Here is a 24,245-nt window from a genome sequence, read left to right as displayed (position 1 = left end):
GCTCAATTCTCCACTCTTTTCACTGCTTCATGAACAGACCCCTATGTCTCACTTTCCTTTCTGTAGCAGTAGGTCACTGTTAACAGTGAGCTACAGTATTGCTAGATGACATGTCAGCTGGCATTACTTTACTATTAGAAGTGGCTCAGCAATGCTTTGGGCCAGAGGGGGCACCGTCATGTCCCCCTCGCCAGTGACAAACGCAGGATTTCTAGAGGGGGGTTCCAAATATAGTCCACAATCTACCACTCTGCGGAACATTGGAGCAAGTGCAGGAGTCTGGGGGAGCGGTAGACAATCCTAGTAACGACCTGGACATTAATGTAAACATTGGTGTTTTTATACACTGGATGCTGCATGGAAGACAGCATTAATATTTAACAATATAGATGGTCTATAGTATAGGGTGTATCAAACATTTACATAATATAGATAAATGGTCAGGAAAATGTTACGCATACCATAATAAATACACAAACATAATAGAACCAGTACTGTACTTTATAAGTACACTTTTTTTCCCACCTCATGGTAAGGTTCCTGTCTCTTCTTCCTGGTAGCTACTCTTTGGTCCAGTGCAGTGATTGAGGACTCAGATCCAGTGGCGGAACTAGCGAGCGGTGGGCCCAGGTGCGACAAAATGCTTTGCCCCCCCCCCGCCCCAAATCCCATCCAAGTCCACCCCCTCACCCCTGGAGAGGATCTGGTGAGGGGACCTGCTCAGGGCCAGAGAAATGGATACCTAGCAACAGTGCCGTAACTAGTATTATACTCCCGTTATATAAATCACTAGTAAGGCCACACCTTGAATACTGTGTACAATTCTGGGCACCGTACTACAAAAAGGATATCCTGGAGCTTGAAAAGGTACAGAGGAGGGCGACCAAACTAATTAAGGGCATGGAGACGATGGAATACAAGGAAAGGCTTGAAAGACTAGGCATGTTTACATTGGAAAAGCGGAGACTAAGAGGGGATATGATCAACATCTACAAATATATAAGGGGACAATACACAGAGCTTGCGCGGGACCTGTTTTTGGTTAGATCAACACAGAGGACTCGTGGACACACGCTCAGGTTAGAGGAGAGGAGATTCCGCACAATACGGCGTAAAGGCTTTTTCACGGTAAGGACAATACATGTTTGGAATTCCCTGCCCGAGGGAGTTGTAATGGCGGAATCTGTCAACACCTTTAAGAATGGGTTAGATAAATTCCTAATGGATAAGGATATCCAGGGGTATGGTGCATAGTCATGCATTATAGTTACTATAAATAGGGATAAAATGTAACGGCTGACATCAGCATCAGTCAGAAATGTTAGTCAAATCATCATGCATAGGAAACCACAAATAGGTTGAACTCGATGGACAATTGTCTTTTTTCAACCTCAGATACTATGTTAGACATTTTAGCACTGTGTGCAAGAAACAGCATCGGAGCCCCACCCCTGCATGCAAAACAGGGGCAGTGCGCGCCGTAGGCGCGCGCAAAAATACATAGTGGCGTGGCTTTGTGGGGAAGGGGTGTGGCCACAAAATAATACCAATTCATAAAACGGTGCACAGTAGTCTCCATTATTCAAATTACGCCGCACAGTAGCACCACTACACCAGGTAGAGACCCTTTTACACCTTACAGCGGACAGATTCCTCTTTTTACACATTACGGCAGACAGCGTCCCCCTTTTTACACATTACGGCAGACAGCGTCCCCCTTTTTACACATTACAGCAGACAGCGTCCCCCTTTTTACACATTACGGCAGACAGCGTGCACTTTTTACACATAACGGCAGACAGCGTCCCCTATTTACACATAACGGCAGACAGCGTGCCCTTGTTACACATAGCGGCAGACAGCGTACACTTTTTACACATAACGGCAGACAGCGTGCCTTTGTTAAACATAGCGGCAGACAGCGTACACTTTTTACACATAACGGCAGACAGCGTCCCCCTTTTTACACATTACGGCAGACAGCGTGCCCTTGTTACACATTACGGCAGACAGTGTCCCCTTTTTACACATTACGGCAGACAGCGTGCCCTTGTTACACATTACGGCAGACAGCGTCCCCCTTTTTACACATTACGGCAGGCAGATTCCCCCTTTTTACACATAGCGGCAGGCAGATTCCCCATTTTTAAACATAGCGGCAGGCAGTCCCCCCTTTTTACACATTACGGCAGGCAGATTCCCCCTTTTTACACATAGCGGCAGGCAGATTCCCCATTTTTACACATAGCGGCAGGCAGTCCCCCCTTTTTACACATTGCGGCAGGCAGATTCCCTTCCCCTTTTTACACATTGCGGCAAGCAGTCCCCCGTTTTTACACATTGCGGCAGGCAGATTCCCCCTTTTTACACATTGCGGCAGGCAGATTCCCCCTTTTTACACATTGCGGCAGGCAGCGTGCCCTTGTTACACATTACGGCAGACAGTGTCCCCTTTTTACACATTACGGCAGACAGCGTGCCCTTGTTACACATTACGGCAGACAGCGTCCCCCTTTTTACACATTACGGCAGGCAGATTCCCCCTTTTTACACATAGCGGCAGGCAGATTCCCCATTTTTAAACATAGCGGCAGGCAGTCCCCCCTTTTTACACATTACGGCAGGCAGATTCCCCCTTTTTACACATAGCGGCAGGCAGATTCCCCATTTTTACACATAGCGGCAGGCAGTCCCCCCTTTTTACACATTGCGGCAGGCAGATTCCCTTCCCCTTTTTACACATTGCGGCAAGCAGTCCCCCGTTTTTACACATTGCGGCAGGCAGATTCCCCCTTTTTACACATTGCGGCAGGCAGATTCCCCCTTTTTACACATTGCGGCAGGCAGTCCCCCATTTTTACACATTGCGGCAGGCAGTCCCAAGAAAGAAAGAAAGAAAGAAAGAAAGAAAGAAAGAAAGAAAGAAAGAAAGAAAGAGACAGAAAGAAAGAAGAATTATACTTACCCTCTCCGCTGGCTCAGGCTTCTCGGTGCAGCGTCAGACGATTCCCAGGCTGGAGAGAAGGAGGAGGAGGGAGGTGGAGGAGGCAGCCGCAGCAGCGCTGTGTTATTGGTGGAGGCGCTGCTGCTGCTGCCCCTCTGCTTCACTATAGGCTGTTCTCGGAAGACAGCCTATAGTGAAGCAGAGGGGCAGCAGCAGCAGCGCCTCCACCAGTAGTAAAGCGCTGCTCGGCTCCCTCCTTCACCTCCCTCCTCCTCCTTCCCCCGCACCGCTGCTCCTCTCCACTCTCCGGGCGGCTGTGCGCTGCGGGCAGCGGTTGCCCGCAGTGCACAGCGGCATGTAATGAGTCAGTTTGACTCATTACATGCTTTGGGCCCCTGGACAGAGGCGGGCCCCAGTGCAACGCACTGGTTGCACTGGCGGTAGTTCCGCCTCTGCTCAGATCCACACATACAGCAAACTTGGTAGAAGAAGAAGCTGCTACCACTGGGCATGTGTAGCAGCTCTGCTCTGTCCCTTAAACTGCATGATGTGGTGTCAGCTCTAGTAATCTCATTACATACCATTGCTATTGTCATAGGGGGTAATTCTGAGTTGATCGCAGCTTCAAGTTTGTTGGGCAAAACCATGTGCACTGCAGGGGAGGCAGATATAACATGTGCAGAGAGAGTTAGATTTGGGTGGGGTGTGTTCAATCTGCTATCTAAATTGCAGTGTAAAAATAAAGCAGCCAGTATTTACCCTGCACAGAAACAAAATAACCCACCCAAATCTAACTCTCTCTGCAAATGTTATATCTGCCCCCACCTGCAGTGCATATGGTTTTGCCCAACTGCTAAAAAATGTCCTGCTGCGATCAACTTGGAATTACCCCTATAATTTCAGCTACTTGCCAAGAGGAGGGGGGTTTACGGGCAACCAGAAACCCCCCCCCCCTGCATTTGCCTATGCTCGCACCTCTTTTGGCCTTTCATTATTAGAAACAGAAATACAGAATCAAGATTTAAAATTGTAAAGACAGTACACAAATAAATAATTAAAATAAAATCAATATACAGTATAAATGCCTGTCATTTACACCATCCATCTCACCTCTATTTAAAGAATTCTGACCAGCCTATTTATAGATACCTAGTTGTCCTCCATATTAGTTATTTAGGGCCACATTTATCACCATCTGCATCTGATGATGTGGATGACAGGTAATAAAAACACCCAAACTCACAATGCGATAACTGAGTACATCGCATGGATGAAACAATTATCGCATGCAGGGATAGAGCTTGCAAGAAAGCTCTGTTCCTGTGAATGCCTTCCACAGCATTATCGCGCTATTTTTCACAAAAAATATCCTGACATCCTGCTGTGCATGCGCTGCCTAGTTCCCGCCCCCCTCCTTGAGACTATCCTCATGCCGCACCGAGATCCTCCCACTGGTAATTATACTTACCCTGCTTCGGGAAGGCTGCCTGGCGCTGGATCCTGCTGCTGTGCTGTGACCCGTGGTGCTGTAAAGTGAGCTGCCACTTTGCAGCATCACTTTACGACACAGGGGTCACAGCACAGCAGCAGGAGATCCCAATGCCCAGCAGCGCTCACCAGAGTGCTGGAACACTGAGCACGGGCTCCTGGATGAGGAAGTATGATACTCTTTTTTTATTATTATTTTTATTTATGATCAGCTTGTGTGTTCATCGGACACACAGAGCTGATCACATGGCTGGCTCCACACACAGCTTTCTCTGCCAGGGGCAGAGAAAGCTGTGCAGAGGTACTCATATCACAGTGCCAGTGAAGCTCATGTAATTATCACAGGACTCACTGTGGTATTTTTTTAATTTTTTTTTTTTTTTATAATAAATTCGTCCAGATCGCATTTCTCATTATAATTATGGGAAATGTGATATGGGTTACTAAAAAAAATGCTCCAAAAGGCCTTTAATACATTTGGGTGAAACTAAAATATTGTAAAAAGGGTGTGAAAAAGGGCAATAAATCGGCCCTAGAGTGGCCAATCCCGGGATCGGGGGGATTCCGGGATTGGAGGCCAAAAATGCCGGGATTTGAATCCCGGGATTGGAGCCTTCACTATTGATTCTTGACCGGGCAGCGCCGTTGAGCACTAGCACTCAGCTTAGCCTCAGACGCTGCCCGGTCCCGGCTGCCCTGCTGTGTGCGGCGTGACATCAGCGAGGTCACGCTGCACAACCCCTTACCAGCCATGCCCGCTCCTTCTGCCGCATTCGCCCTTTAATGCGCCTGCCTACCAGCCAGCCAGCCCTCCCGCCCGCCATCATTTTAAGGTAAGGAGGACTCTAAAGCAGGCGGACTGTGAGTGACACATGACAGTATGTCAAAGTTACTCACGCTGTGCTGCTCTGCTGCCTGCCTCTGGACCTCAGTGACCCCTCTACTCCATAGTGAGTATTATATATATCTATATATATAGAATAGATTAATGCTGCAGCACTCGGAGTCTTTTAAACATCAAAGGTGTATTGGAAAAATCACATCATGATTTTTCCAATACACCTTTGATGTTTAAACGACTCAGAGTGCCACAGCATTCATTTATCCTATTGCTTCCATCACTGAGGGCACCGGGGCAATTTATTCCCTGAAGCAGAGTGCCGAGCTGTATGTATATATAGATATATAATTTTTTTCTTATTTTATTTTTTAATTATGAACTTGAGACGGGGGTTAATGAAGTACAGAAACAATCGGGATTAAGCATTTTTCAATCCTGATCCCCGAATTGGAAAAACGGCCCGGGATTGGTCTCCCTAATCGGCCTCTTAGCAACATACAAAGAACAATATTACATTAAACTTTTCTCAAGATTTCCTCTTAAATAGGACAAATTGAGCAATTTGTCATATCACAGTAATTCAAGAAAGCTTTCGTTCATTAAATTAATGTTTCCACTATACTAAACAATTAAATAAATCATGAATTAAAAACAAATAAAACAGCTTTGAAAACTTACCAGTCTTAAAAGTCATGACTAGTACAGATGTGTGTCCACAACAATGAAGTGATAATCATAACATTTTGAGACCTTATAAAATCGGGGTTATGTAATCATTTATTTCTCCACCACAATGCAGACTACACTTGCCCTGGCACTGTCCAGTAATTCCTGTGATCAATCACATATAATTCAGGAAGTTTTAGCCTTCCCTTGCTACAATTCTTTGTCTTCTTGACACTTTCTTTGCACTTAGCACAATAATGTTTATATTTTGTTTAGTCATAAGTGGAAGACTTGGAAACTAAGAGGTCTATTTACTAAAGAGGGGTACTCACGGAGCGATCGCTACTTAAAATGGAGTCCTGGATGAAGCTAAAGTGGATGGAGATAAAGCACCAAAATACGGAATATTCCGAAATACGGACTTTTTTGAGTGAGAGTGAGATAATTAAACCTTTGTTTTTTGATGGCTCAATGTACACAAACTTTGTTTAATACACAAAGTTATTAAAAATATTGTATTAAATGACCTGCAGGCTGTGTGTATAAGATGTATATGAAACATAAATGCATTCTGTGCTTAGATTTAGGTCCCATCACCATGATATCTCATTATGGTATGAAGTTATTCCAAAATACGGAAAAATCCCATATCCAAAATACCTCTGGTCCCAAGCATTTTGGATAAGGGATACTCAACCTGTATTATCACTGTTGTTTGGTTTAAAATCAGCACAGGTATATGACAAGGCTGCATCCTCTCCCTAAGGGGTCTATTCATGAAGCAGTGAAAAGTGTGGAGAAGTGAGCCAGTGGAGAAGTTGCCCATGGCAATCAATCAGCTACTCTGTATAATTTTATAGTATGCACTGGCTCACTTCTCCACACTTTTCACTGCTTTATGAATAGACCCCAATATCTGTTCTGCCTGTCTGCAGAACAAATCATCACAGATTCAATTTCAAGGCTATACGTAAAAAAAATGGGGTGTTAAAATTGGTGGACTTATCAATAACCTCTATTATGTTGATGATAGTGGAAAAATAGGATTTTAATACCTACCGGTAAATCCTTTTCTTTTAGTCCGTAGAGGATGCTGGGGATGCTTCAAGAACCATGGGGTATAGACAGGATCCACAGGAGACATGGGCACTTTAAGACTTTAAAATGGGTGTGAACTGGCTCCTCCCTCTATGCCCCTCCTCCAGACTCCAGTTATAGGAACTGTGCCCAGGGAGACGGACATTTAGAGGAAAGAATTTATTGTTAAACCACGGTGAGCATTTTACCAGCTCACACCTCCAGTATGCCGCAGAACGTGGCATTCAATAGAACACCAGCCGACGGCACGAAGAATATGCAGCAATACGCTGACATAAAACTTAACACAACCTATGTGTGTAAACACAACCAGTAACGGCATAACGCATGCTATGGCATGAATATCATTAGCAACAGGCTGACTTAAACACAACACACCATGTGTGTAAACATAGCCAATGACTGCAGATACAGTACGCACTGGGACATGGGCGCCCAGCTTCCTCTACGGACTAAGAGAAAAGGATTTACCGGTAGGTATTAAAATCCAATTTTCTCATACGTCCTAGAGGATGCTGGGGATGCTTCAAGAACCATGGGCTTTATACCAAAGCTCTAGAACGAGCGGGAGAGTGCGGATGACTCTGCAGCACCTATTGACCAAACAAGAGGTCCTCCTCAGCCAGGGTATAAAACTTGTAAAACTTCGCAGGGTGTTTGATCCCGACCAAATAGCAGCTCGGCAAAGCTGTAATGCCGAGACCCCTCGGCAGCCGCCCAGGATGAGCCCACCTTTCTGGTAGAATGGGCCTTCCCGATTTCGGTAACGGCAATTCCGCTGTAGAATGAGCCTGCTGAATCGTATTACCGATCCAGCGTGCAATAGTCTGCTTGGAAGCAGGAGCCCCAATCTTGTTGGGAGCCCACAGGACAAACAGAGCCTCTGTTTTTCTAACCTGAGCCGTTCTGGCGACATAGATTTTCAAAGCTTTGACCACATCGAGAGACTTTGATTCTGCCAAGGCGTCAGTAGCCACTGGCACCACAATAGGCTGGTTTACGTGAAACGATGAAACCACTTTTGGCAGAAATTGCTGACGAGTTCTCAACTCCGCTCTATCTGCATGGAAGATTATATAGGGCTTTTGTGAGACAAAGCCGCCAATGCAGACACCCGCCTTGCGGATGCCAAGGTCAACAGCATGACCACTTTCCAAGTAAGGAATTTCAACTCAACCTTACGTAAAGGTTCAAACCAATGAGATTGCAGGAACTGCAACACCACATTAAGATCCCATGGTGCCACTGGGGGCACAAAGGGAGGTTGGATGTGCAGCACGCCCTTCACGAAGGTCTGAACTTCTGGAAGGGAGGCCAATTCTTTCTGAAAGAAAATAGATAAGGCCGAAATTTGTACATTAATGGAGCCTAACTTTAGGCCGGCATCCACACCTGCTTGCCAAAAAATGGAGCAAATGTCCCAGCTGAAATTTTTTCGTAGGAGTCTTCTTGGATTCACACCAAGACACATATTTTCTCCAAATACGGTGGTTTAGCTACGCCGTTACTTCTTTTCTAGCCTGAAGCAGTGTGGTAATGACTTCACTGGGAATACCCTTTCGGCTAGGATATGGCGTTCAACCGCCATGCCGTCAAACGCCGCCGCGGAAAGTCTTGATACACGCACGGTCCTTGCTGTAACAGGTCCTCTCGTAGAGGAAGAGGCCATGGATCTTCTATGAGTAATTCTTGAAGATCTGGATACCAAGCCCTCCTTGGCCCGTCCGGAACAATGAGGATCGCCTGAACCTTTGTTCTTCTTATGATCTTTATCCCTTCGGAAAGAGTGGAAATGGAGGGAACCCATAGACCGACTGAAACACCCACGGTGTCACCAGGGCGTCCACCGCTATTGCTTGAGGGTCCCTCGAACAGGAACCATATCTCTGAATTTTCTTGTTGAGACGAGACGCCATCATGTCTATTTGAGGAATTCCCCAAAGACTTGTCACTTTTGTGAAAACCTCTTGATGAAGACCCCACTCTCCTGGATGGAGATCGTGTCTGCTGAGGAAGTCTGTTTCCCAGTTGTCTACGCCCGGAATGAAGACCGCTAATAGAGCATTTACATGCCTTTCTGCCCAGCGGAAAACTCTTGTGGCTTCTGCCATTGCCGCTTTGCTCTTCGTTCCGCCCTAGTGGTTTACTTATGCCACTTCTGTTAAGTTGTCCGACTGAATTAAGAGGGGCAGATCGCGAAGAAGATGTACCGCCTGCAGAAGGCCATTGTAAATAGCCCTTAATTCCAGAATGCTTATTGCAGACAAGCTTCCCAGTTTGACCTTTTTCCCTGGAAATTCTTCCCCTTGAAAGACTGCTCCCCAGCCTCGGAGACTTGTATCCATGGACACCAGGATCCAATCCTGGATCCCGAACCTTAGTCCCTCTAGGAGCTGAGTACTGTGCAGCCACCACAGGAGAGATATTCTGGTCCTGGAAAATAGGATTATTTTCCGGTGCATGTGCAGGTGAGACCCGGACCACATGTCCAACTGGTCCCGCTAAAACCACTCTGGCATTTAACCTGCTCACCGAATGGCCTCGTAGGCCGCAACCATCTTCTTCATCAACGGAACGTATTGATGGATTTACACTGTTGCAAATCTGATCCAACTCTAGATCCTCAGATCTCTTTCCACTGGAACAAACAAACTCTCAACAGTTCTGTATCTAACCTTATTCCCAACTTCGACATCTGCGTCGTTGGGATGAACAGTGATTCTGGCCAGTTCAGGAGCCAACCACTGTGTTGAAGAACTGTCAAAGAGAAAACAACATTTGCACCACTTGTTTCATGACCTCGCCGTAGTCAGGAGAGCGTCCCAGTACAGAATAATAATGGCTTTTACTATTGAAGGAAAACCATCATACTGAACCCAGGTAAGCCTAAAGCGGAAGAAACCGTACTTAGACCCTCTTTCTCCTTTTACAGATTGGAGATCCCTGCCCTGAGAGATTCCATCTTGTAGTTCAACTTCTTAAGTAGAATTTTTTTTTGGATTGTTCTGACCGAGCCGTCCGGGCTCAGAAGTACGAAAAGGCTTGAATAACAGCTTTTTTTTTTTTGTGACCGGGACAGCAGGACAATGTCCTGATCCTGACCCAACTCTCCCCGTCCAGAGGAGAATCGGTAAGATCTATTTGAAAAATCAGTGAGGGGAATCGTCTGGAAACACCAGTATGTCCCCCTTGGGACTCTATTCTTAACTCACTGGTTCATAGCCATTCTAGGACTGACTGAAGAGTATTAGACGTGGTCCCACCGGTGTGGGCTCTCGCAAGATAGACCCAGTGACATGCGGTGGATGTGGTAGAAACAGAGGATGATTTCTGCTTCTGCGAACTTGAAAAAGGCTGCTGACCTCTTACCTTTTCACCTTCCTCTACCTGCAAAGAAGGGGAAAAACCGTATCCAACCGGTGGAAATGACTGCATCCTACAAAAATGCGTCACCAACTATTGTGAGGGAACATAGCACAAGAAGGTAGACTTACCAGTGGTATCTGCCGAGATCAACTTAACAAAGCCATCCCCAAACCAGGTTTCACCTTCATAGGGAAGATACTCTAGTACTTCTCGGAGTCAGTCTCAGCATGCCATTGGTGAATCCACAACGTCTTCCTAGTCGAGACCGCCATGGAAGTGGCCCGCGAACCCAAGAGTCCTACATCCCTTGTAGTCGCACGGCAGTATACTGCAATGATATAGACATGACTCAACTTCAGGAGTACCCTGCATACAACTACTCCCCCATGTGCATGTAATGTATAGTATAATCAACGTACATGCGGACACATAATTAGAGTATCACATATTTTCCTGCATACGATCCTATGTGACAGGGCCCCGTGCAGAACAAGGGTGACTCTCATTTTCTTCTATCCATGAGAAGGAATAACTTTACCTCAGCATTCATTATAAATATATATATATATATATATATACACATAAATATACCTTCAAATGCACCTATACACACTTATATCTATATATATATATCTAATACGTATACATATGTCCTTTTGTCAGGAACAGCAGGGTCCCTAGTGACGTTAATACATTCCAATGTGTATGAACAGGTACTGAATGCCGATTTTGTGGATCTGATCAGGAAACATTATGGTCGACATAAGAAACATTATTCGAGTCGATCTCAGGGAGTAGTAACTGGGCAAAATAACATTCTTGCGATCCCGAGGGGTCTGAGAGAAAACAATTCTAGGAATATGACTCCCTCCATAAATATTATCGCGTCTGTGATCGTGCCACAGACCAATGTAACCTTACTATACGTACATATACATATAGGTATAGCACTTTCTGATATCACATTATCATGTCAATATCCACCCAGTCAGATATTGTTGTTGCCCACGTCTGTGTCTCCCATATAGTTTTCTCTCGGGAAAAATATATCTCTACTGACATGTTGACATTGATTTACATGTACCAAGTAGGAGTCGACAGCGTCGACATAGTCATTCCCTTTGTGGCAGAGTACTCAGCCTCAGATATGCCGACACACGTGTACCAAACACCCACCGACATTACACTGGCGATAGACCCCAGTACATTCTGTCATGGAAACATATAAGGAGTTTATCAGCTCATTTACACCGCGCTCATGATATAGTGCTTTTATTTTATAACTTATATTGCACCAAACAACTGTGCCCCCCCTCGTTTTTCACTCTGAACTATACAGCAGTGTTTTCGAAGGGCCAGCGTCTCTGTGAGGAGAAAATGGAGCTGGTTAGAGCTATGAGGGCTAAGCCACGCCCCCTTAATGGCGCGCTTCAGTCCCGCTTATTTTTATATTTTTATATTGGCGGGGGTCTGTATTTAGTGCCCAGGCACTGTATACTCTGATGCCAGTTGCCATTGAGGTTTTTATGCTGCCCAGGGCGCCCCCCCTGCGCCCTGCACCCTGCAGTGCCGTTTTGTATGTGGGAGCATGGCGAAAGCCGTCACTGAAATCTTCTGCCGTCACTGAAGTCTTCTGATTTCTTCTACTCACCCGGCTTCTGACTTCTGGCTCTGCAAGGGGGGTGACGGCGCTGCTCCGGGAACGAGCATCTAGGCGTACTTGGCGATCAGACCCTCTGGAGCTAATGGTGTCCAGTAGCCTAAGAAGCAGAGCCTTGAAACTCACAGAAGTAGGTCTGCTTCTCTCCCCTCAGTCCCACGATGCAGGGAGCCTGTTGCCAGCAGGTCTCCCTGAAAATAATAAACCTAACATATAAAGTCTTTTTTTCTGAGAAACTCTGGAGAGCTCCTCAGTGTGCATCCAGTCTCACTGGGCACAGAATCTAACTGGAGTCTGGAGGAGGGACATAGAGGGAGGAGCCAGTTCACACCCCTTTTAAAGTCTTAAAGTGCCCATGTCTCCTGCGGATCCCGTCTATACCCCATGGTTCTTGAAGCATCCCCAGCATCCTCTAGGATGTATGAGAAATGAAGATCTGAAACAGGTAATAATTAAGCTGAAAGAATATGGTGTGAAAATTAGTTTGTATCTTAATGTGAAGAAGACAAAGATTTTAACAAATGGCAATGTCAGTCATTTTCACCTAAATGGAGAAGAAATTTAAACTTTAGATAGTTTTAGCCTACTGGGATCACTAATCAACACTAAAACAGCAAGCAGACCAGAAATCTAAAGACAAATAGCACTTGCTAAAACAGCCATGAGGGATTTTGATAAGATATTCAAGTGCAAAGATGTGTCTTGCATACAAAGATACGACTTATTCAAGCTGTGTTTTTTTCAGTAACATCGTATGGGTGTGAAAGCTGCACAGTCAAGAAGCAAGATAGGAAGATTATTGATGCTTTTGAATTATGGTGCTGGAGACGAATACTATGGATACCATGGACTGCCCAAAGAACAATTCAATCAGTATTAGATGAGATAAAACCTACGCTCTCCCAGAAGCACAAATAATAAGACTGCGCCTTTCCTACTTTGGACACATCATGCAAAAAAAAGGATCTCTAGAGAAAGACATTATACTTGGAAACGTTGAAAGGAAACGAAAAAGGGTAATACCATCAGTGAGATGGCTTGATACAATCTCAATAACTATGGCTACCACACTAGGGCACGCAGGGGGGGTTTCTGAGTACCCAGCCCCCCCCCCCCCCCTAATGGACCGAATGTTTTTTCTTTACCTATATTGGTCCCACTGCACATGAAAGCACGCCCCTGTCTGTCATCCAGAAGTGATTGGACAGCGGATCTGTCACTGGATACAGCGGGATGTGCGGCGGAGGTGTGGGCATGAGCGGTGGTGGTACCCAGCGGGAATGGCTGGCATAACGGCAGGACTGGATCCTCTTGGATCCAGTCCCTGCCTGTCACTTTGCAGAGTTGCGGAGCAGAGCAGTTCCAATTTCAAAAATGCCGCCGTTAGCATCATTTTTAAAATCTAAGATGGCCGCCGTGAGCCAATCCGGCTTGCCGCGTCATCGCCCGCCCCTTGGGCTTATAAAAGCCAGCGCGAGGATGCGGCTGTCAGTCCGCCGGCGGGGAGGAAGCGTGCAAGAGCACCCGAAGCAGAAGACGCTGGGAAGTTCTGGGAGGCGGCGCCCATGGGAAAGAGCTGCCCAAAGGCCGCTGCCCCCCCAGGTGAAGACCCTGTACAATAAACTTTTAGAGAACAATATTAGCATGGCATATTAGTTTAATAATATCGGGGGGGGGGGGGGGGGCGGCTAGTGAATCATCCAGTGCCTCCCCAGCCACAGACCTCACCGCACATCACTGAATTGCGGCATTCTGCAGTGGGGACGGGGCTTTAAATAAAAGTTCCCCTGCTCAGCCATAGATCCCCAGCAATGACCTCCTGCAGCAGCCATCTATACAGGCTCCGCATATCAGTGTGTGTGTTTGTGTGTTTATGTGTTCTATATGTGTGTACACTATTGCATTGTCTGTGTGTGTGTGTATATATTATGTATGCATTCTATTTGTACGTGTGTATGTATGTGTTTTATGAGTGTGTCTGTGAGTATGTGTTCTATGTGTATGTATGTGTGTGCATATATGTAGGTGTTCTATGTGTCCATTTGTGCGCATGTGTTCCATGTAACGTGTGTTATATATATATAACACTGTATATATATATATATATATATATATATTAGAGATGAGCGGGTTCGGTTTTACTTGGATTTACTTGGATCTACCTGAATCTCCTTATTTGTTATCGGACGTCACGTGTTTTGGTTAGCCAATAAGAAATATCCATAAAATACGAAATGGTGATAATTCTGGTGTAGAGAACCGAGTAAATACGAACCCGCTCATCTCTAATATATATGTAAAAATCCAAACAGTCCACTTCCTGGAACTTGCAGGGATAAACCAGCACAAATCTTTGCACATAGCCAAACACTTATTTAATAATTCTGTTAGCAGCATAAACATATAGCAGCATGTATAGTCATAAACCTGACTCAAGGTAAACATCACATACTTGCAGCATGTCACAGTCAGTGCAGGGAGCTGTGCTCTGAACCCTCATTGCTACAGCATTTCAGCATGTCCCAACAGCTGTTTAGTGTCTACTTCCTCAGGGGACTGCCAGGCAGGCAGTTCCAGGAAGTGGACTGATTGGCTTTTTACATATTAACTATTGCTGACCCTGCACCCACAGTGAACTTTATTGAAGGATTTATGTGTGCGACCTTTTGGAACTATATATATATATATATATATATATACATATATATATATATATATATATACACACACACACAAAAAAACATATACATATATGCACGCACGTATGCACAATGCACATAGCAGAACCTTCCCCCCTGTGAATCCTGCGTTTGCCCCTGATACCACACTATTAACTTTGAGCCGCTTGACTGAAGATCGACATTTGCTTATGACAGCTATCCACTGGGTAGCCATAAGTCGACTTAATGGCATTTCACTGTTATCAATGTTATTATTCATATTTCAAAATAAATAAAAGTATTTGTAGAAGAGTGAGTTGATCCTGGTTTGATGTTCCTTCTGGAATATGGTTGAGGTAAGTTAATGTGTCCTATTACGAAAAGGTATGGGGTTGAATATTGTTCTAGGATTAAGAGAAATTAATTTGTGTGCATTTGAAGTTCCTGTGAGATAGCTTTGCTACTCTTCCCCAGTTATGGATTTTATCTAGACCCTCAGTATGGTGGCTCATTGGAAGTGCTGTTTATTAATTGTACGCCGAACCAGCAATCACTGAGGGGAGGTATTTTCTGTCAATCTGGACTATGGTAAGCAAAAAGAGCTTCCAAAGGGAACTCACTCAGTCTATCCACCAGCCTAAATTGAATCTAGGGGCTGCAGCTGATCCTGTCACTAGAAGCTGGGGGTCTTAGTGCATATGTGCACTTTTTATTTTTGCATTTTCTTTTACCTGAACTGCTAAAGGAAGCAATAGACTTCTGCTTAAAAAAACTCATTTAGATTCTGGCTTCATGACCAACTACATACCAGTATCATCAAACCTTTCTTTTCTAGGAAAGGTTATTGAGAAAGTGGTTGCATCTTAACTAGAAACCCGCCTGAGAACCCATGAGATTTATGATTCATTCCAATCAGGTTTCAGGAAAAGAAATAGCACTGAAACAGCCATGGTGTATGTGTTAAATGATGTTCTGATGGCAAGAGACAGAGGTGACTGTTCAGTCTTAATCCTTCTGGATCTCTCTGCAGAATTTGATACCGTGGATCATGGGATTCTGATTGAACGTCTGAAAACTTTCTGTGGACTGGATGGCACAGTCCTTTTCCCAGAGGTTCTCAAACATGGTCCTCAAGGCACCCCAATGGTCCAGGTTTTAAGTATATTCATGCTTGGCCACAGGTGACTTAATTAGTACCTGTTGTTTTGATTTTCAATTTGATTTAATCACCTGTGTTGAGCCTTGGATATACTTAAAACCTGGACCTTTGGGGTACCTTGAGGACTGCATCTGAGAACCTCTGCCTTAGCCAGTTCACATAATTTTTCACTGGCAGGTCACAGAGAGTTCCTTCTGGTTTATACTCATCATTGCCAAGATTTTATACTAGCTTTTTGCAGCGTACATGCAATCACTGAGTAAAATAATCAGACATCTTGGCCTGGTCTATTACTACTATGTAGATTCAGTGGCAAACGCAGGATTTGCATGGGGGGGTTTCCAGAACTGGGCGGAGCCAATCACGGGGGTGGGGACTGAGGTGACCCAGTATATGCTGGGTCCGTAAAACTAGTGTGTGTGTGTGTGTGTGTGTATATATATATATATATATATATATATATCTCTACACATATATATATATATATATATACATACATATATCTACACACACACATATATATATATATATATACACACACACACACACATACACACATACATATACACGGGTGGTCTTCAGTATGCCGGCGGTCGGGCTCCCGGCGACCAGCATACCGGCGCCGGGAGCCTGACCACCGGCATACCGACACTTATTCTCCCTCGTGGGGGTCCACGACCCCCCTGGAGGGAGAATAGAATAGTGTGGCGCGCGTAGCATGGCGAGCGCAGCGAGCCCGTAAGGGGCTCATTTGCGCTCGCCACACTGTTGGTAAGCCAGCGGCCGGCCTCCCGGCGCCGGTATGCTGGTTGCCGGGAGGCCGGCCGCCGGGAGATCGTAGTGAACCCATATACACATATACATAGCATATTAAACATGCATACATATATATATATATATATATATATACACACACATACAGTACACATATATATATATATAAACATGTATATATATATATATCTATCTATCATATGTGTGTGTTTATATGTATGTATGTATGTATATACATGTGTATATATGTAGGCACATGGATATGTACTATAATTAAAATAAAGTAAACTTTTATTGCACTTGCAAGTGCCACCAGGAAGACAGCAGGCTGCAGAGGACGCTAGACAGTCATTAATAATACTCATGCAGCTATAAAAAAAAAAAAATAAATATATATATTTTTTTTTTTTAGTGGAGGGGGGTTTCTGGGTACTCGGAAACCCCCCCTGGGTGCGCCACTGAGATTATACACAATTGTACCTGTCCTTTATTCTGGGTGCTGAGAACCCAATAACTACCCTAAATGGCTGTCTTACTGAGCTCCAGGAGTAGATGCGTGCCAGTCGTCTGTGACTGAATCCTGATAAAACAGAGGTCCTTATGATAGGTCAAAGGACAAGACTGCAGCTTAGCCAACCAACAGGACATATGCTTGGGGGTTCAGAATTACAAAACACTGAACATGTTCAGAATCCTGGTGTTGTCCTGGATGGTGGCTTGACACTTAAACATCATGTATCAACCACAATAAAATCCTCATTCTTTCATCTGAGGAACATAGCCAGAATCAAGCACTTAATTCCCTCAGAAGATATGCTGAAAGTCATTCATGCATTTGTATCGTCACACCTAGACTACTGCAATGCCCTCTACCTTGGTCTCCCAGCAAAAGAATTGCATGACTTGCTGCTGGTACTTGTTGCAGCTGCCAGGCTATTAACCAACCAGTCCTGTTCCAGCCATAATCACCCATTCTCTACTCCCTTCACTGGCTGCCTGTAAGATGGTAAATATTTTTCATGATTTGTTTACTCACTTTCCAAGCCCTACATAACCAGGGCCCAAAATACCTGAAGTAGTTTCTGATTCCTTAAACCCCACATTTACTTACTGCGATGTGTAGATGGAGGACTATTAGCAGTACTTACTGTAGAATCTACCTGGATTCACTGGGGAGTCAAGCTTTACGGCTCCAACTCTATGGCTCGCGTTGCTCTGCACAATTTGAGAGGCCTCCATTCTAGAATCCTTAAACAACAGACTCTAGATTTGCCTGTCTTACTCAAGCATTTCACTAATATCTCTGTAGTTCCTAAAAATAGAATACATCCCAAATGCTCACTCATATTAAGCTTACTTTGTATTTTGTGCTGTAAATGCAAATGTAAACTTTGAGTCCTATCAGGAGAAAAGTGCTATATAAATATTATTATTATTATTTATTATTATAATATTTATTATTACTTTTTTACACATAACAGCACTTATAGGCCCTACACACATGCCGATACCACTGCACGATATGAACGATCTCGTTCATACACCTGGGCTCAATACGCCATGTGTCGCTATATGCCTGGCGGGAATGAGCCAACAGGTCTCATGCAACTCTGATTGCAATGCGACTAGAACGTACCAAGAGACTATGCGACACATGTATATCTGTGTGCAACTGAGTCTGTATACAGTATGTAGCACAATGGAAGTTGGTGTGGAAATAAAGTCGCTGCATTGTAGCACTTCAGTTCATATACAGATTCAGATTCAGTTGCATGAAGATATACAAGTCTCACATATTAAACTAATCAGCACAGTCATACTGAATTACAAAAAGACAGCTGACGCTAGCAGAGTCTACTGGACCTGAAGCGCCGAGAGGGGCTGTTTGCTGCAGCTGCGCAACAATGTATGGGGACACATCGGTCAGTAGTGTAACTGGCAAAATGTGTTATATCCATGTTTGTAGTAAGTCTTAGTTAGCAGGAAATGTATCATTGCCTCTATTGTCCCATTGTTTAATACTGTTACGGTCTCTGGTTCAACCAGCCAAACACAGAAATTGCTGAGTATAGTATGTGAATATATTGGGACTGGGATTTAACACTACATTCCTTATAGTACACAAAAGCAATAAATACAGTATTGTTTGTGTGTCATTTTTCTTATTTATTTTAGATAACTTGGATAAAGTAGAAGATAAAAGAATAACTTGATAACATTTGAATTGGGTATAGGAAATAAAATTAGTTTTTCGTATTAGAGGTTTGAAATTCTGTATTGTACAGGGAATCTAGTGTTGGTTTCATTTAATAGTATATATCATGCAAAATGTTTCTAGCCATGTCATCACAGGGATGGACAACTACAGTACTCAGCACAGCAAGTCACCATTGGCTAAATGTAATAGTTCCAGAGGTGCGGGAACTTTGTGCAAGTCTGCCCAGTTTTTAAAGCAGCAATCATTTACAAGGCAACACCAACCTTGTTTTGCTTTGTAAATGATTTCTGCTTTAAAAAATAAAAAAATTAAAAAAATTTCGGGCACAGAAAAATGGAATAATTGAATTTTCCTGAAAAAAAAAAAGCAAAAAAGTAAAAAAAAATTGCAGAAACCCCATTTTTTGGCATCTGAAAGATGTTCAGGGGTTAATTGAATATCCCCCTTATGTATTCTGTGAGATGGAAATCCTGTTTCAGAACTGGGATATCCATGGCCAGGTCAGGCACATTTAAACAATAGTCCAAAGTTAATATTGATATACAGTATAAACCTAGCTGCAAACAATACATATTCATTTGTAGATTACAAAATCTTGAATATTCTAAATAATAAAGTTCTAGCCATTCTGCCTGGTTTTGTATAACTTGATTTGGTATAAGTTACCTTTAGAAATGTTGGCATCTCAACAGCGATAATAAGGGCATCTTGCTGACTACCTCATGTTCCTGATGACTACAATACAGCCGTTTCTAGTGGCTAGTATACAAAACACAGGACATTCTAGTTGCAACTAAAGATATGTCCTCATACACATAGCATTTATATGCCATATGGCGCAAGATGCCTGGTGCACAGAGAGGAATAGCATCTTTTTCTTTACATTTTGCATCTTATTCGCATTGCAGACACAGCGAAACACCACTCAAAGTGTACCAGAGATGCTGGGCCGCGATTTTAACCTCAAAGGAATTAGTTTTAAACATGTACAAAGTCGCATAGGAAGGACAACTGAACTTGGCATGAGAAAAAGCTGCGGCGGTTGCATCGTAGCACTTTGTATACAGATTCATACTCAGTTGCACACAAATGTACAAAGGTTGCAAATAAAAGTGATCGGCAGGGTAGTTTCATCGCTTCCAGTTGTTTATGCATGCAAATAAGATGCACATTTTGAGTGAGAAAGAGGCTTGGCGTGACTGATTCATTGGGACCTGGCGGAGCAAGAGGGGCTGTTGGTGTGAATGAGGCCAATGTTTTAATACTTTGGGCGATGCAGCAAAAATCACATCCAATATGGCTGCCACATATGCGCAGTAGTGAAATTAGCCTCCGGAACATGGCGCCATGTTTTCGGAGACCTGTCCATGCGCATTAGACTCCGGCACAATGCCTACTGCTACACAGAGAGAAGGGGTCAACCCGGAGTATGCACACAAGCCCCCTCCTCTGTTAAAATGCCCCTGTTGGGATGTGCTAATACAAATGTTAAATGCCAAAGATCCATGGATCTGGTGGATCACCTATCGCTTTTATCAGCCCAGAGGGAATGATCCTAACTGCAGTGTGTGAGCTTTGTTTGGGTTTGCCAAATCTCCTCCCATGAACTTCTGAAGGTCTGGCCCAGGAGGTGCTTGGACCAGTTAAGCCTCTCATTGTGAAGTTCTCTTTTCATCAATTCCAAATTGACTACACACAAAGGTATGGTATCTTGTCTCTAGGTCGACAAGACTTAGGTCGACAGTGTCTAGGTCGACCACTATTGGTCGACAGTAACTAGGTCAACAGGGTTTCTAGGTCGACAGGGTCTCTAGGTCGACATGTTCTATGTCGACAGGTCAAAAGGTCGACATGACTTTTTCACATGTTTTTTCTTTTTTTGAACTTTTTCATACTTTATGATCCACGTGGACTACGATTGGGGACAGTAACCTGTGCCGAGCGCAGCGAGTCACCTTGCCCGAAGCATGGCGAGCTAAGCGAGCCATGCGAGGGGATGCAGTGTACTAATTGGGGTTCCTGGTCACTGTATGGCGAAAACGAAACCAAAAAAGATAAATAAACTCATGTCGTCCTTTTGACCTGTCGACCTAGACCATATTGACCTAGTAGAGACCCTGTCAACCTAGAATCCCTGTCGACCTAGTTACTGTCAACCAATAGTGGTCGACCTAGACACTGTCAACCTAATTGTGGTCGACCTTGAATACCACACCCCAAAGGTATATAGCATCATCTTCTGACAAGATTGGGGGGCATGTCTGATAGCAATCTAAAATAATATGATCAGATCACATTATAGGTCATTATGCTTGTTTTGGGGGCCTTATACATTGAACAGACTATAGTTATTATAGACAGTGCATTCATTTGTATATTTTGATATGTCAATAATCTAAAAATGTTAATCAGAACTACTAATAGTTTATTGCATAACTGGCCACCCAAAGATGCCTTTTAGAAATTCTTTCCGCTATAATCTGGACTTATTTGCTGCATTGGCAGTCTATTTGTTGTAGGGATTCAGGGATGGAAATAAATCATTACCAGCAGGGGAAGCTGTAGTGCTGCAAAACAACCTAATGATTACAAACAGCTGCCTGCTGATTAATATGACTCATAGCTCTATATATTTATATACCATATATATACTGTGTGTATGTATGTATATATATTTAGATATATATATTCTACGTGTTTTATTACATAGAGCTGAGAAATCATTACTCAGCAGCACAGTTGGGATGTTTAAGTCATGCTTTTCTCTCAGCGTAGTTGAAGAAATCACACTCACTGTATTGTTAACACTGTATGGTACAATAAAAATGAATAAATAATCTCCCCCACCTGTTAATGCATAGTTATCATCTGTATATTATGCCTACGTTATATTAGTCTAGTTGCAGTAAATTGTTTCTTTTCTAATTAAAAATGAATATTCACATTGTGGATTTCTAAGTAAACTCTTGAATGAAGCCCAGCACAAAGCTGAGGCACTATATAATGTGCTAGACCTGACATATGTGAGATGGATCATTTATGAATTCGGTCCATGGTAATTATTTTACTGTGATGCATATATTAGTAAAGCTCGGGAAAACAGATTGCCTTTGTCAGTCCACGAAGACAATATGGAAATAAATGCAGTTTATTGCAAAAAGTCTGTGTTGTATTTACAATCGGTGCTGATAACAGTACTTTGTATCAGAATAGTACTTACCATAGAGTATGTTTAGCATGGAGATGGGCATCACAAGGAAGCCTATTAGCATGTCAGCTATGGCTAGGGACATAAGAAAATAATTAGTGGCATTCTGAAGCTTTTTCTCCAGAGAAACTGCCATAATCACTAGTATATTTCCAGCAATGGTTATCACAATGACTGTGACTGTCAGAAGGGCCGGCCAGTTCTTTTCTAAGGAAAAGGAACTTCCTTGTGCACTGAGATGTGTTAAGTTTTCCGAACCCAGGGTCCAGTTAAAAATGTCAGACACATTAGCTCCTCCTGCTCCCAGATTGCTGCTGTAGAGTCTCCTGTCTGGGTTGAGTTGATAGAGGGAGCTTTTGGTGACATTCACAAACTGCTCCTTGTCAAGAATATCCATATTTAATCCTGAGTTCTGTAGAGAAATGATCTGAAAGAACAGAAGGGAATAACTTTTCTCCAGCATTGGTCTGATTTTAATCCACGTTGGAGAGAATCATAATAGTTGGTCCTGAGTGTTTCTGATGCCCTCCCTGGTTGTATGTCCACATCCAGCCTGTATGCTGTAAAGTCCATATAGGTTCCTTACCATGATTGCAGGGGGTTAGCACAATTTTCTCCGGCTCCTTTTAAACTCGGGCATCAGATAGCAGATGAGTTCAATCCAGTGTAAAAAGATGTCACCCTGCTTCTAAATATTCTAATCATGAAGATTTCTTCTGTACACAATCATTGTAAAGTATGATCCTACCTTTGTGTGTGTCCAGCATCTCCTGGAGTGTCTGAGAAAACAAGTGCAATAGTTAACACATAAGCACAGGTCATCCTAGAACAAAAAACATCACTTAAACTGAGAACCTTTCACTTCTATTATGGTTATCTTAATGTGAATCTTTAGTTCTGACATCTGATCAATAATAAGAGAAATTACTGCCCGTTGTGATAATAGTGTCCTTCAGCTCTACAGCCAATGTGAAAGACTCAGATTGACTTTTGATATTGATCGTGTCTAAGAACTGTTTAAACATCTGTAAAAAAATAATAATGTACATTTGCTGAGAAGAACAGAGCAGTAATAAAATATATCAGAAAATAGCATCACAACATTGCATACACAAAAACTCCAACACAAAAACAAAGGACACACTTAGAAAGTCACTTACAGGTGTTGCATAATGTGAATTCCATACCAGGCTGGGCTCCCTCCTTTTCTACCTCTCACCTTACACTCTGAACATTTCTCAGTTTCAAAAAGGTGATAAAATTTGAACACAGTTTCCTTGGACCTCACAGGCTTCTGCCAGATTGGAAACAGTCCTTGTAATAGAAATCTTGTCTCAATCTCAAACATCTGGCCAGCTTGTTGACTTTCCCACTATGCATTGTAGTAAAAAGCTACAGATGATGATCCAAAAAAATCTAACAGAAAAATCAAAACCTTGTTTTGTTATTAATTACAATTTACGTGGCTGCAGCTCTCTAACTAGAAAGAGCAGTCTGCACAATGAGATTACATAGTGATTTAACCAGGAATGTCATTTCTTTCAGAGTGCCTCGTTCAGTATTTCAGACCTCCCACCACAAACCATGTCATAAACTGCTAGGTAGCAACAGCGTACAGCAAACCAACAACAGAAGTCTGTGTGCTTCCGAAATCTATGCTCTTCTCTCATCTTTATACGCAGCATGATTTAAGAATGGATTGTGTCGTTTTTGGAAAAAAAGAAATCTAAAAATACACATAGCAGACATTCTGTACAGGGGTTAATTCTATAGATTGCAGTAGGCAGGGGATTTTGTTATAGTTTATTTAGGATAAATTGGTTCCTATTTAAAAAAACATATGTGACAGATTCAATGACAATTATTCTGATTGTGACAATCTGATATTTATGCAGGTTTCCCTCCAAGCATAATTATATAAGAACAAGATCTTGGAACAATCTAATCACTCCAGGCATGTTGTGTGGTTTATTGTGTCTGTCTACAGCAATCTGCTTGGCTGTAGTATAGTAATATTACTGCGATCACTATAATCCTCATAAACTCCTTATGTGCAATGGAAGATGTCTGGTTAAACTAGTTAGAGAAAGGCCTTCTCTTATTTTTTAGACGTGACTTTCATGAATAATCTGTAATGGTATTAATGGGCATTAGCAAGGTTCT

General features: G+C 43.2%; 1 protein-coding gene across 1 annotated transcript in view; it reads right to left on the bottom strand.

The window, feature by feature from the left end:
* Positions 1 to 23,661, bottom strand: part of HTR2A (5-hydroxytryptamine receptor 2A) — a 170,627-nt gene extending 146,966 nt beyond the window's left edge. Inside the window, exons 1-2 of the mRNA XM_063952802.1 lie at positions 23,243 to 23,661; positions 22,095 to 22,861 (exon numbers count right to left, since the gene is read on the bottom strand). Coding sequence (XP_063808872.1) covers positions 22,095 to 22,545 — 451 coding nt within the window. The 5' untranslated portion in view covers positions 22,546 to 22,861; positions 23,243 to 23,661. The remainder of the gene's footprint in view (positions 1 to 22,094; positions 22,862 to 23,242) is intronic.
* Positions 23,662 to 24,245: the final 584 nt, after the last annotated feature.

This window comes from Pseudophryne corroboree, chromosome 2 (assembly GCF_028390025.1).
Source record: "Pseudophryne corroboree isolate aPseCor3 chromosome 2, aPseCor3.hap2, whole genome shotgun sequence".
NCBI lineage: Eukaryota > Metazoa > Chordata > Amphibia > Anura > Myobatrachidae > Pseudophryne > Pseudophryne corroboree.
This window is presented reverse-complemented; position numbering and strand designations above follow the sequence as displayed.